This window comes from Peromyscus maniculatus, chromosome 5 (genome assembly GCF_049852395.1).
Source record: "Peromyscus maniculatus bairdii isolate BWxNUB_F1_BW_parent chromosome 5, HU_Pman_BW_mat_3.1, whole genome shotgun sequence".
In the NCBI taxonomy this organism is placed as follows: Eukaryota; Metazoa; Chordata; class Mammalia; order Rodentia; family Cricetidae; genus Peromyscus; species Peromyscus maniculatus.
In genome coordinates, this window is record NC_134856.1 from 140,774,671 (window position 1) to 140,787,874 (window position 13,204).

General features: G+C 44.3%; 1 protein-coding gene across 10 annotated transcripts in view; it reads left to right on the forward strand.

Annotated features, from left to right (window-relative positions):
• Window positions 1-771: 771 nt before the first annotated feature.
• Naa35 (N-alpha-acetyltransferase 35, NatC auxiliary subunit) overlaps window positions 772-13,204 on the forward strand; it is a 60,084-nt gene continuing 47,651 nt past the window's right edge. For 2 of the 10 annotated variants that reach the window (XM_076573487.1, XM_076573485.1), the window contains exons 1-3: window positions 800-873; window positions 1,548-1,676; window positions 11,732-12,075. In XM_076573487.1, the coding sequence (XP_076429602.1) occupies window positions 12,062-12,075 (14 nt within the window). In that variant the 5' untranslated portion in view covers window positions 800-873; window positions 1,548-1,676; window positions 11,732-12,061. Of the gene's footprint in view, window positions 874-1,059; window positions 1,342-1,547; window positions 1,677-11,640; window positions 11,675-11,731; window positions 12,076-13,204 lie in introns of those variants that run through there. The other 8 variants (XM_006981694.4, XM_076573482.1, XM_006981693.3 and 5 more) reach the window with 7 other exon arrangements.

Sequence of the window (13,204 nt, forward strand, 5' to 3'; positions counted from 1 at the left end):
CCTAATTTTCTGTAGCCTGGGGGCTGGGCTGCCCCAGCTGTTCTTCCATATATAATGCAGCCCTTTTGGTCATGCGGTCCTCCTCTCCCCCTCTCCTCACATGAACCGCTCAGGGTCATGTCAGGGTCATGTCCACTCTGGACTTCCTCTGGCTATGCTCTCCCTCATATCTACAATAAACCTTCTCCTCCATCATACCTAGGAGCAGTCACGTCCTTCCTTTTTTATTCCTTTTTAAGATTCATTCTGGACCTGGGTTCTTTGCCCAGCTGCACCCACACCCACACCCCATCCACTTGATGAAGGTCTGACTGAATAGGAAAAACTCAAAGCATCCGAGTCTGGAAGAAAACTGCCAGCCCGATGTAGACGTTTTGTTTTTCTTTATGAAGTCCTTCCGCACTACTAGAAGACGTGCACCAGTCAGTTTGCACGGCCACGGAAGAGCAGCTGGGCTCGTCCCTCGGGAAGCCCCACCGCTGCCCTTCACCCTAGAGTCACCTTTCAGAGTCTTCCCGGAAGCTCTTCCGGGATGTCTTCCGGGATGGGGCGGGTGCACAGCCCTCAGGCTCCGCCCCCCTCCGGGTCCCTTCCACGGCCAGGACTCTACCGGAGGGGAGGGAAATGGAAAGAGGCTTCCGGTCTCGCGACGGGCTATAATGCCGCGAGAAGAGAGGACGACCGTCCATCCGGGTACGGCGGCCTAGGTGAGGGAGGGGGCGTGGCCGGAGCGCGGAGTCCCGAGAGGAGGGGGCGGGGTGGCACGCCCCGGGCGTACGCATGCGCGCACGCGGCCGGCGGGGCGGGGGCGGGGCCGAGAGGGGAGGTGGCGGCGGCTGTGGCGGCGGTGTCGTTATCTTCGTGGCGCGGACGGTGCGTGGTGGCGTGTGTGGTCGCGGGAAAAGTACGCGGGGTGGCCTGTGTGGGGCCGGCACGACCCCGCAGCTCGCGGGTGGCGGACCTCGGGGAGCCGGCTCTGGCCGGTTCCTGGCCGCACCTCCGATCGGAGCCGGAGGCGCGCGCCGGGAGGCCGGGCTGTGCCCGTGTCGCCCGGGCGACCAGGGTCGCCGGGTGCCGGTTCCCCGCGAGGCGCCGCGTAGACGCGTCCCCGCCTCGGCCGCGTTCCTCCACGGGCCGGGGTCTGAGGGGACGCGCCTGCAGGGCGAGGCCAGGCCCGGGTCTTGCGAAGCCCGCCAGGTGAGGATGCTCGGCTGCTGCTGAGCGGAGAGGGAAGCTCTGGTTCCCGGAGGCCAGTGTTGAAAGCCGGGACGTCTGGAGTTGTTCCTTGCGGTGGGATGGCTGAAGATCTCTGAACTAGTTAGGAACTGGGAGTTCTGGCAGGTGCGAGTCTCAGTATGTGATCAGCAGCAGCGCTTAACGTGAGGTCTGATTGCACAAAGCTAGTTTTTTGCAATTCCATCCAATGGACTCAAAGGAGTTCTGTCTACAGAGTTTAGGAAGTCTTTCACCCAGTACTTAGGTCGTCCTGAAGATACTGTTCCTGCCAAAACACTCCCCTCTGTCTCACACCAGTCTTCACGTTACAGGCATCATGGTTATGAAAGCTGCTGTAGATGATGATGATTCAGGGTGGCAGCTTAGTGTCCCTGAGAAAATGGAAAAAAGTAACACAAGTTGGGTGGACATAACCCAGGATTTTGAAGATGCTTGTCGAGGTAAGTTTGAATTTTTGAAATATTGGTTCGAAATCTGGGGCAGGATAAAGTAAAATCATATTTGTGTTTTCTCAACTTTGATTTAACCTTTTTTTCAACCTTGATAAAAAAAAAAAAAAAGCAAAACAACCTTGCGATTTTATCAAATTTGTGGTCGTTTTGTTTGTTTTGGAGAAAGTCTCCTGTAGCCCAGGCTGACAAGAAAGTCTGCTGTGGAGGATGACCTTGAATTCCAGCTCCTTCTGAGTGCTAAGATGATAAGTGGAGACCACACTTTACTCTGTTTTCATTTTAAGTTTAGTTTAAAACCAGTGTATATTTGGTAAAACATTAAATACAGATGTTGAGGCATTTTTTAAAAGATTTTTATTTATTTCTATGTACATATGTGTGAGGGTGCACACACCTATGTGCACATGGATGCCAGAATAAGGTATTGGATCCCTTGGAGATGTAGTTACAAGCCTTTTCTGGAACCCTGGCTTAATGCTGGAATTCAAACTCTCTGGTCCTCATGATTGTATACCAAATGCTTTTAACTGCCGAGCCACCTTTCCAGCTGCAAGGCACTTTTCCCCCTAAATTCTTCAAACTTTAGCAGGTTAGATAATGCATGACAGCCAGGTGTGGAAGTGCACACTTGTAATCACAGTAATCCAGAGACAGAGGCAGGCCCATCTCTGAGTTCAAGGCCAGTCTGGTCTGTACAGTAAGTGCCAGACCAGCCAAGGCTACATAGTGAGAGAGACCCTGTCTCACCAAGACAACAAACAAGAAGAAGAAAGGAGAGCAGCTGGGACAGCACCGTCTAGCTCTGGGAGGAAGCACTCGCTGTATTTCAACAGAACTGTGGTGAATTGGAGGTTTTAACATGATTACATCCTGTTACTCTCTTAAGATCCTCAGATGGCTTCCTACCGGAGTAGAATCAAGTCCGGACTCCTTTCTCAGAGTTTCCTAAGCTCTGGTCCCTGCTTAGTGCTCAGTCTTCATTTTTCTGCCATTGCTCTATCTTTTCAGTCACCCTTATCTCATTGAACACCAAGCTGCCTTGCCAGAGCATTGTGAATTTTGTTTACTCTTCAATTACTTTGAACAGGTCATCACATAGCTCAGTCACTTTTGTGTTACCTTACCTTACCAATGAAGAGCTCAGAAGGACACTATAAGCAGGTCAGCTAAGTTGGTCTCAACTGACTCACCATGTTTTACTTTCTTCAGGGTTTAATCTGTCAAAAACCATTATTGTAGTTATTTGTTGCTCATTGTCAGCCTTAGCTACCATGATGTAAGTTTGATAAGGGCAGAAACCATATACATAACCCTGGAATATACATAGGGCTACATATGGCACATAGTAGGCCCAGTGTTCGGGAATAACTGGGTTTAGTGGGACATCCCTATAATCCCAGCTACTCAGATGTTCTCGTCAGGAGGATCACTTGAAGCCCAGAAGTTCAAGATCGTTCTGAGAAATGTAGACGACTTCCCTCTATAATAAATAATCTCCTCCTCCCAGCTAAGTGTTTAGAAGTAAGTGATTATTATAAACATCCTGTTTATTGTCTAAGAATGAGAGGGAGGAACAAACAATAGAAAAGCTCAAATTTCAAGAGAGGTTGGGTTCAAGATCTTGGTAGTGAGGAGAGACTAGGGATAGACTGGTACTAGGCTAGGAAAAAGTGAGTTAAGATGAAGATAAAGGTAAAAATGGTAAGCTCCGACGTTAAGGAGCTCATTCCGATCCGTTTTTGGAGACCTGGTGCGGCACCCGGTAAGCATAAGCCAGGTGATATTTTTTTACTGTTTGATTTGCATGTCCAGGTAAAGTGTGTCTCAGTTAGTGGAGGGGCCTTGGACTGAGTTGCCCCTACATGTCTACTGCTGTATGTTTACCAGGAGACATGTTATGTGGTAGTTTTTATGCCCAAAAGTTTGGGTGATTAAATGGTTCATGTGTGTGCTGGTTTGGTTTTGTTTTGTTTTTTAAAGTATTAGTGGGCTGTTTTCATGACTTAAGTGGGAAAGTTGTGTCTTAAAGGGAAGGCCACATTTCTATAAGTGAAGCTGAGGAAATGACCCTAGATTGAGGTAAACCTTTGAGCCAGAGTGCATTGAGAATTTTGTGTTTTGGTGATACTGAATAATTCTGCTTGTCTACAGAACAAGAAGGTGAGAATCTTCAGTACCATTCTGTTTTGTTTTGGTTTTGGTTTTTGGTTTTGGTTTTTGGTTTTTTGAGACAGGGTTTCTCTGTATAGCTTTGGTGCCTGTCCTGGAACTCACTCTGTAGGCCAGGCTGGCCTCAAACTCACAGAGATTCGCCTGGCTGTGCTCCCGAGTGCTGGGATTAAAAGCATGCGCCGCCACCCCCCCCCTCCCCACCCCCCCCCACCCCCAGCCATTCTTCCTGCTTTGCTGGTGTGAGCTTGTCCTATGGGCAGTGGGGAGAGTTTTGAGCCTAAGCTTGAGAATGTAGTCTCCTTGATGTTTGTTTTTAAATTTTTATTCACTAATTTAAAACTTAGCATGCAAAATAACAAATTTCCTTATCATATTTTCGTACATAATTAACCTCACTCCCTAGCTCCCCTCCTTTCCTGCCTCATCACTTATGTCCTGCTGCCCTCCACACCTTTCTTTAAAGCCTCTTTCTGCCCTTTTGTGGATCCTTTTCTAGTTCCATGACCTCCACGCACTTCCTCATAAACACACATTATTAAATTGGAAGCTGGGATCCCCACATGGGACAGTACACATGGTATTTGTCTTTCTGAATCTGAGTTTCCTTAAATTATGTGTTTAGTTTTTACTTTCATCCATTTTCCTATAAATTTCATTTTTCCTTATGTCTGACAAAATTCCAGTGTATATGTATCCCATTTTCATCGTTTTTTCATCTGTTGGTGGACATGCTGGCTGAGTCCATTTCCTTGCTGTTAGGTCTAGAGCAGCGGTAAATATGATGAAGGTATCTCTGTGGTGATGCCCAGATGTCATGCAGAAGGGTGGTGTGGTGGTTCTGGTTCCTTTCCTTTACTTATTTAATTAATTAGTCATTTCTTGGAATCTTCCACACTGATTTCCATAGTGGCGTGCCGTTTTCACTCCCACCAACAGTGAATTAAGGGTCCTTGATTTCCCTACATCCTCACCAGCATTTGTTATCAGTTATTTTCTTGATAACAGTCATTCTGACTATGGTGAAAAGTCACAAAGTAGTTTTCATTTGCATTTCCTTGATGATAAAAGGGTGCTGAACAGTTCTTGTAATATTATTGACTACTTGTGTTTCTTTTGAGAATGGTCTGTTCTGTTCATTGGCCCATTTATTATTTGACTGTTTTTTCTTTTGGTGTTTAATTCTTGGAGTTTTTTATTCTAGACATTAAGCCCTGCCTGAAGAATAATTTGCAAGGGTTTTTTTCTCATTTTGTAGGCTGTGTTCCCTCGGTAGATGGTTCCTTTGCCCATTCTTGGGGCTTCCCCTGTGTGGTTGGTGCTCTAGTAAAAAGTTATTGCCTACACCTGTATCTGGGTTGTCTGCCGCTAGCAGTTTTAGTGTTGTGGGTGTTGCAGTAAGGTCTTTAATCTACTTTGAACTGGTTTTTGTACTAGGTTAGAGATAAGGATTTAATTTCATTCTTCTGCAAATACTCAGTTCTGCCAGCTATTGCTGACTAAGCTGTCTTTTTCCAGTGTATGTTTTTGATAACTTAAGTTAAAAAATGAGGTAGCCACAGCTGTGTAACACGAACTGCCTTTCCAGCTGAGGAAGCTCATTTGGCTAGAGGCCTATGGGCTGGAGCTCTTTCAGGGTGAGCAGTTGGTAAGGTAAGAGGTGGTGGCTGTGGCTTGCTCTGTTTCTTTGATATTTCAGCTTTCATCCCAGTATCTGGTCCCGTTTTTTTTTTTTGTTTGTTTGTTTGTTTTTTTTGGTTTTTCGAGACAGGGTTTCTCTGTGTAGCTTTGCACCTTTCCTGGAACTCGCTTTGGAGACCACGCTGGCCTCGAACTCACAGAGATCCGCCTGGCTCTGCCTCCCGAGTGCTGGGATTAAAGGCGTGCGCCACCACCGCCCGGCCCCGGGTTTTTTATTAAAAGATCATTTAACATTTGAGTTACATTTCGGAGTCCTCTGCTCTGTTCTATTGGTCTGCATGTCAGTTCTTTGCTATTACCATGCTATCTTTTCCACTATGGCTCTGTAGTAGAGTTTAAGGACAGGCATTGTGATGTCTCCAGCATTATTCTTTTTGATGAGAGTCACTTTGTCTATCTGTGGTCTTGAGTGTTTCCATGTGAATTTTAGGATTGTTTTTTCTAGTTCTGTGATGAATGTCATTGGAAATTTAATGAGGATCGCATTGTAGATTACTTTTAGAAATGTCATTTTCACAATAATTAATGTAGTAGATGTGCTGTTTAGTTTTTGTTAAGTTGACCCAAACTTAAATTTACCTGGGAAGAGGAAATATCAGCTGAGGAATTACTTCCATTCAGACTATCCTGTGGAGAAGTCTATGAGGCATTTTCTAGATTAATGAATAATGTGGGATGGCCCAGCACAGTGTGGTTAGTGCCACCCCTGGGTAGGTGGGCTAGAGCAGGCTGAGCAAGCCATCAGTAGTATCCAGTGAGCAGCGCTCCCTATGCTTCCTGCCTCAGTTCCTGCTTGAGTTCTTCCCCTAACATCCCTCTGTGAGCAACTGTGACTGGGATGTGTGTGCTAATAAATCCTCTCCTTTCCTGCCCATGTTGTTTTTGGTCATGATGTTTAGTCACAGCAATAGAAGGCAAACTAGGACAGGACGTCATACATCTAGAAATTAATCCATTGTTGTTTTTTGTCTTGTTGTGTTTCCTGCTTAGAGGGATGTAAGGTTGTTTTTGGTTTGGTTTGGTTTTTTGAGACAGAGTTTCTTTGTATAACTGCCCTGGCTGTCCTGGAACTCACAATGTAGACCATTCTGGCCTCGAACTCACAGAGATCTACCTGCCTCTTCCTCCCAAGAGCTGGGATTAAAGGCGTGCACCACCATGCCCAGTGGGATATAAGTTTTCGAAGTATTCCCTAATGGTCTGGATTTCATTAGAGTCTGTTGTAACAGACTTCTTCTCATCTCTAATTTTATTAGTTTGGGTCTTTTTGTTAGTTTTGCTAGAGGTTTGCCAGTCTTGTTACTCTTTTCAAGGGACCAATTCTTTGGTTTATTCTGTGCATTGTTCTTTTAATCCCTTTCATTTAATATCTGCCCTGATGTTATTATTTATTGGTGGTGTGGTAAGTACCTTATTCAAAGAGCCATCTCCCCAGCCAAAAGCTCTCTGGTGTTTAATGTGAGCACTTGTAGCAGTGAACTTCCTTCCTTTCTTTTTTTTTTTAAACCTGAGGAGGAAAGGGTTTATTTCAGTTTACAACTCTCAGGTTACTCTTCAGCACTGAGGACGTCTTAGCAGGAACCTGAAGACGACAGGAACCGGAAGGCAGGAACAGAAGCACAGACCATGAACAAGTGCTTGTTACTGGCTTGCTCCCCACGGCCTGCTCAACATGCTTTCTTATACAGCTCAGGACCACCTCTCCAGGGAGTTGAACTTCCTTTCTAAGCTGGCCTGGCCCTACCCAGGTGCTCTAGTGGGTGTGCTCTTTGTGATTTCCTCCCTGATCCTTTCAGTGACTTACTGCTCCTTCAAAAGTGTGTTGTGTTTGTATAGTATGGGGATTAGTCTTGATTTTATTTTATTCTACCGTGGTCTTGTGCTAAGTTTTGTTAACTTCACACAAGCTAGAGTCATCTGAAAAGAGGAAACCTCAACTTAGAAAATGTCTCCATTAGATTGGGCTGTAAAGCAAGCCTATAGGGCATTTTCTTAATTAGTGATTGTTGTGGTAGGACCCAGCCACTGTGATTGCATCATCCCTGGGCCTGGTGGTCCTGGGTGCTAGATAGCAGGCCCAGCAAGTCATGTGGAGCCAGCCAGTAAGCAGCACTCTGTGGCTCCTGCATCAGCGCCTGCCTCCAGGTTCCTGCCATGTTTGAGTTCTTGTCCTGACTGCTTTTGATGACAAACTTGCATAGAAGTGTGAGTGAAATAAACCCTTTCATCAGAGCAATAGTAACCCTAATTAGGACAATGTCTCTTCACAGAAATAGCTAAGACGCTGATTCTGATCTTACCTACCGGTCTCTGTCTTTTGATTGTGTGGTTGAGACTAAAGCTATTGAAAGGTGGATTTATTCCTGTGATTTTGTCGTGTTTGTTTCTCCTCTCCTTGTAGTTAATTATTATTCTGGCATGGGTTATTCTTCCCTGTGGCTTTAGAAAAAGCTGTTTTTCTCTTCAGACTAAAGAATTCCTTCAGGTATCATTTGTAAAGCTGGCTTGGTTGTTATAAAATCCTTTAGTCTGTTTCTATTATGGTAGCTTTATTTCTCTTTCCTTTATGGCAGGTAGCTTTTCAGGCTATGGTAATCTGGGTTGGTGGTCATTGCTCAGATCTTGAAATGCATCTTCCCAGGGTCTCCTGGCTTTTAAAGCCTCATTTGATGAGTCTGTTGGGTTCTGCCTCTATATTCTTTCTTGACACTTTCAGTATACTGCCTTTGCTTTTGTGTATTTAGTGTTTCCATTAAAATACGACAAAGAAGATTCTTTTCCAGTCTTATTTGTTTGGTGTCCAAAATCCTTCTGTATATGGATTAGTATCTCTTTTCCTAACTGGAAATGTTTCTTTTGTGGTTCTTCTGGGGATAAAAAAGAAGATATATTTTATTTTTATTTGTGTGTTAGTGTATATATATATGTGTGTGCATGCACACTCATGCAAATGCCCAAGGAGGCCAGAAGAAATATTACTGGATCTCCTGGAGTTTGAGTTGCAGGCATCTGTGAGCTGGAAATCAACCTTGGGTCTTCTGTAGCGCACACATGAACTCACAGGCATGTCATAGAATACACAGGAAGGTCAGAAGGTGAGTTGTCGGCGGAATTGCTTCTCTCCTTTCTCCACATGGGTCCTAGGGATTGAACTCAGCTTGTCAAGCCTGGGCAGCAAACAGTTTTACCAGCTGAGCCATCTCGCTGGCCTTTTTTAACCTGTTAGTGTCCTTTTGAAAATACATGTTTTTATAATGATATTTTTCTCCTATGCTCAACCATAGATTTGGTCTTTAATAATGTTACAAACCTCAGAATAACCACTTGTGCTTTCTTGTATTACTTTATTGTTTTAAACTTACATTTAGAGAGAGAAAAAGAGAGTATGTGTGTGGACAGCTTGCAGGGATTAATTCTTGCCTACAGTCTGGGTCCCAGGGATTGAACTCAGCTCATCAGGTTTGGCAGCCAATGCCTTTACTTGTTGAGCTGTCTTGCCGGCCGTTGTTACTTTCTCTTTGTCCTGTGGAAGTGTCCAGTTCTTCCACTGTGTTTGTGCTCAGATAATCTCTTCTCTGATCCATTCTGTCAGTGATACTTTGTTCAGAGCTTTTTATTTGGTTGCTGTGTTTTGTTTGGTTTTGGTTTTGGTTTTGGTTTTGGTTTTGGTTTTTTGAGACAGGGTTTCTCTGCATAGCTTAGCGCCTTTCCTGGAGCTCACTTGGTAGCCCAGGCTGGCCTCAAACTCACAGAGATCCGCCTGGCTCTGCCTCCCGAGTGCTGGGATTAAAGGCGGCCGCCGCCGCCGCCGCCGCCGCCGCCGCCGCCGCCACCACCACCACCGCCCAGCTGGTTGCTGTGTTTTCTATTTCCATCATTTCATAATGGTTTTTCTTCAGTATTTCTCTGTTGGATTCCCCTTTCATATTCCCCAACACCTTCCTTATTTTATTCTGCTGTTAGTATTTTTGAACATTCTTAAAATCATATTTTGAATTGTCTGGGATTCCATCTAGCTCACCCACAATGGGTACCATTACTGTAGGAGTAGACTTTTTGGAGGAGCTGTGTTAAACCTATGGAGGTTATAATTAACTAGTAAAAAGAGGAAGGGATAAGGGTAAGAGAAAGAGGATGTACATGTAATGTGGTGGATAGTAAAGACCTTTCCTGTAACCTGGGTGGTGAAGCATAAGAACAGTCTAAACCTTGCTGAGTAATGTACAAACAAACAAAAAAACAAAAAACATCATGAGACACGTGTGATCTGAACCAGAAGGTGGTTGTTTGATGACAGGGTCCTGAGAGATAGGAAAGTTGGGCTCAGGAGGTCTTGCACAAGCGAGGTCTTATGCCAGTTTATTAAGAAGTACAGCATCTTCTACACAGTTCTCAGGGGAAATGGGACAAAGTAGCAGGAAGGTAGTAACACAGGATATGTCAGGTGTGCCTCAGATCTAAGGTTCCTTGAGACTGATGACCACAGCCCTTCCAGGAGCGGGAAAATTGAGGGCCTAGGATCCCAAACCATAGCTCTCCCAAGGCCCTGGCCCCAGGCCATTACTGGCCTTGCTAAGTATGTCCCTGGTTTTAGGAAAAGAACTAGGTTTCTTCTCATTTATCAGGGCTTCAGGAAAAGTCCTGGGACTGGACTGGCTCTCAACACATATGGCAGGAGTAGAGATAAAGTAATAGAAAGTAAGAAATCAAAAGGGTATTTATGCAGTAGCCTTGCAGGCACAGCTGTGCTGATTTGAAAGGTGAAGTTCTTGGAGCCCTCCAGCCCTAGCAGGCTCTGCTTGGTGCAGTGTGAAGGAGCAGGAATGGAACCCTTTGCTCTGCAGCCTCCTTGTTCCCTGTGGTCTGGGAGTGTGGGAAGGGACTTGTAGGTTCTTTCCTGGTAGTTCTCTTAGACCTCTGCACTCCCCTTGGCCTCTTCTGGTCACTGGGTCTGTGTATGTGAGGAGTGCCACTTCTGTAGTTTCTACTGTGTTCCTTCTGGCAGCTTCCACTTCATACCCCACCTCCCTCACCCCCCACCCCACCCCCACATCCCCACCCCCATTCACCTGTGATTTGCCAGAGGGAAAAACCAAACTTACTACTTTTAAACTTACTCACATTTAAATTTACTAACATGGCCAGCTGGTGGCGCACACCTTTAATCCCAGCACTCAGGAGGCAGAGACAGGTGGGTCTCTGTGAGTTCAAGGCCAGCCTGGTCTACAGAGTGAAATCCAGGACAGGCACCAAAACTACACAGAGAAACCCTGTCTTGAAAAACAAACAAACAAACAAACAAAACTTACTAACATGTTCTAGCAGTGGCTCCTGTCTTCTGTCCGAACGTTGAGATCACTTTGGCTGCTTTAGAAGCATTGTTGGCGTCCCACAGTGGGATTGGACTGGTTTAGAGTGATGTGAGAAGGTTGGGTTTAGGGTGATCTCTGGTTCGTTGGAAAACTCAAGTTTGAAGACTTTTTGTCCCTCACCCCCTGTCTGCTGCCTTCCCTCCCTCCCTCCCTCCCTCCCTCCCTTCCTCCCTCCCTCCCTCCTTCCCTCCCTCCCTCCCTCCATCCCTCTGTTCTGGGATGGAATGCTAGGTGATTGCTTTACCATTGACCTTCATCTCCAGCTCATGAACTGTTTGGATTAGCAGTTTACTCAGTGTTTTTTACATTTAAGTAAAATGAATCTTTAAATATGATTTTGACACTGTTCTTGTAACAACAAAGACTAGATAATGACCCCATGTGGGTTATAAACAACCAGAGAGGTAGAGAGGTAGCACTTGTTTCTGTGGAAAAGTTTAGAACATGGTGAACTATTAGTAACTTTAAAAATGATTTTTAAATTTGTGATTCTTACTGGAATATTAAGATGGTCATTTGCTTGTTAATTTTCAGTCTTGTTTTCTTTTCTTCACCTGCCTTGTGATGTTCTTGAAAGCACCATTGTGATTGAGTAGATAACCAATCCTTAGAAAATGAATTGTAAAGCAATCAGACATGTTCCCTCTTAGTCTTGAAACTTAAACATAATTGTGGTATTATTCAAGTAACTTTGTACTTTGACCTTTTAGAACTGAAGCTGGGAGAACTACTTCATGATAAGCTGTGAGTATCCGTGTCCTTTGAAATAGTGTAATACTTGAATCTTTTTTTCTCATGTAGAATATTCCTTGAAGTCCAAGTAAATTTATGCTTCGAAGCTGTGAAAATGAGTTATAAATGTAGTTTCAACTTGGTTGAGCTATCTTGAGTGACTGACCTGGTTAAGACATGAAACATGAAACTGTGGGATCCTTTTCATGAAGGTGGACATACTGAACCTGGGATTCCTTGAAGAAAACTCTCAGTTGTATGTCTAGTGTGGTAGATTTATCAATGACTGAATGCTGGTGTGGAAGAAAATTGGAGATCCCCGAGTGAAACAAAGAAAAGGAAGTACTGGCTCGTGTATTTTCTGTTTACTCCCCCACTGTGCTGGAAACACTGTGTGGCATGGCTGCTTCAGGGTGAGAACAACAAAATTTTGAGTTAGCAAGTAGATAAAATTAGACAGTCTTTGCTGGAGTAACAGGAAGAGGCTGTTAAAACTTTAGTGTGCAAAGAATCATCTAGAAAACTTTAAAAAACACCTGCCTGGACCCAAGTCGCATATTTAGTAAGTTGGCTTGAGAACAGTGTTTGAATTTGCAACAGCTTCTCAGGTGAGATAAGTTGCTAATCCACATTGAGAATTGTCTTAGGGTTTTTGTTGCTGTGAAGAGACACCATGACCACTGCAATTTTTATAAGGAAAACAATTAATTGTGGTGGTTCCCTACCATTTCAGAAGTTCAGTCCATTATCATGGTGGGGAGCATGGCAGCATGCCGGCAGCTGTGGTGCTGGCTACATCTTTGCTTGCAGGCAGCAGGAAGTTGACTGAGACACTGGGTGGTATCCTGAGCATAGGAAACCTCAGAGCCCGCCCCCACAGTGACACACTTGATCCAGCAAGGCCACATCCCCTAATAGTGCCATTCCCTCTGAGATTATGAGGACCAATTACTTTCAAACTATCACAAGAATTTAGAATATTTCTGCAATTGCTTTTGCTTTTCCTTGATGATTTGTAGATTATCAGAGAAGAGGTTTTGTTTGCTTGTTTTGAAGATTTAGAACCTAAATCTGATTTATTTTTTCAAATTGTATAAATAAACATTTGGATTTTCCCATGTGATGCGTGGTTTTTCTCAACAGTGTTGACTGGTGTTTCCAGTAGTGTGGAATTCCTTCTTTTTGCTTAATTCCCATAGAACGTGGGTGTGGAGTGTTCATAGAGTTTTCCATTAGTCTGTGTGTTCTAGAATGTTTTTATTTATTCTCACTTTATAGCATTGTTTGGTAGTTGATGAAGCCATATTGTTTTATGTTGTTTTTGTTGACAAAATACTCTAGCATTCTTGAATGCTTTCCTTTTTAACTTGCTTTCCTTTTTAACTCTTTGAAAAAGTACTGTTCTGGTCAGGATTTTTGGGCTTTAATCAGCAGTCACCTAATTTGTGTGTGAGAGTTGTGTTTCCTGTACTAAGGTCATGGCAGGAAATTTGTATCTATGGAGTTTATTTTGTTCTTTTAAAAGTGAGATTGAACCCAGGC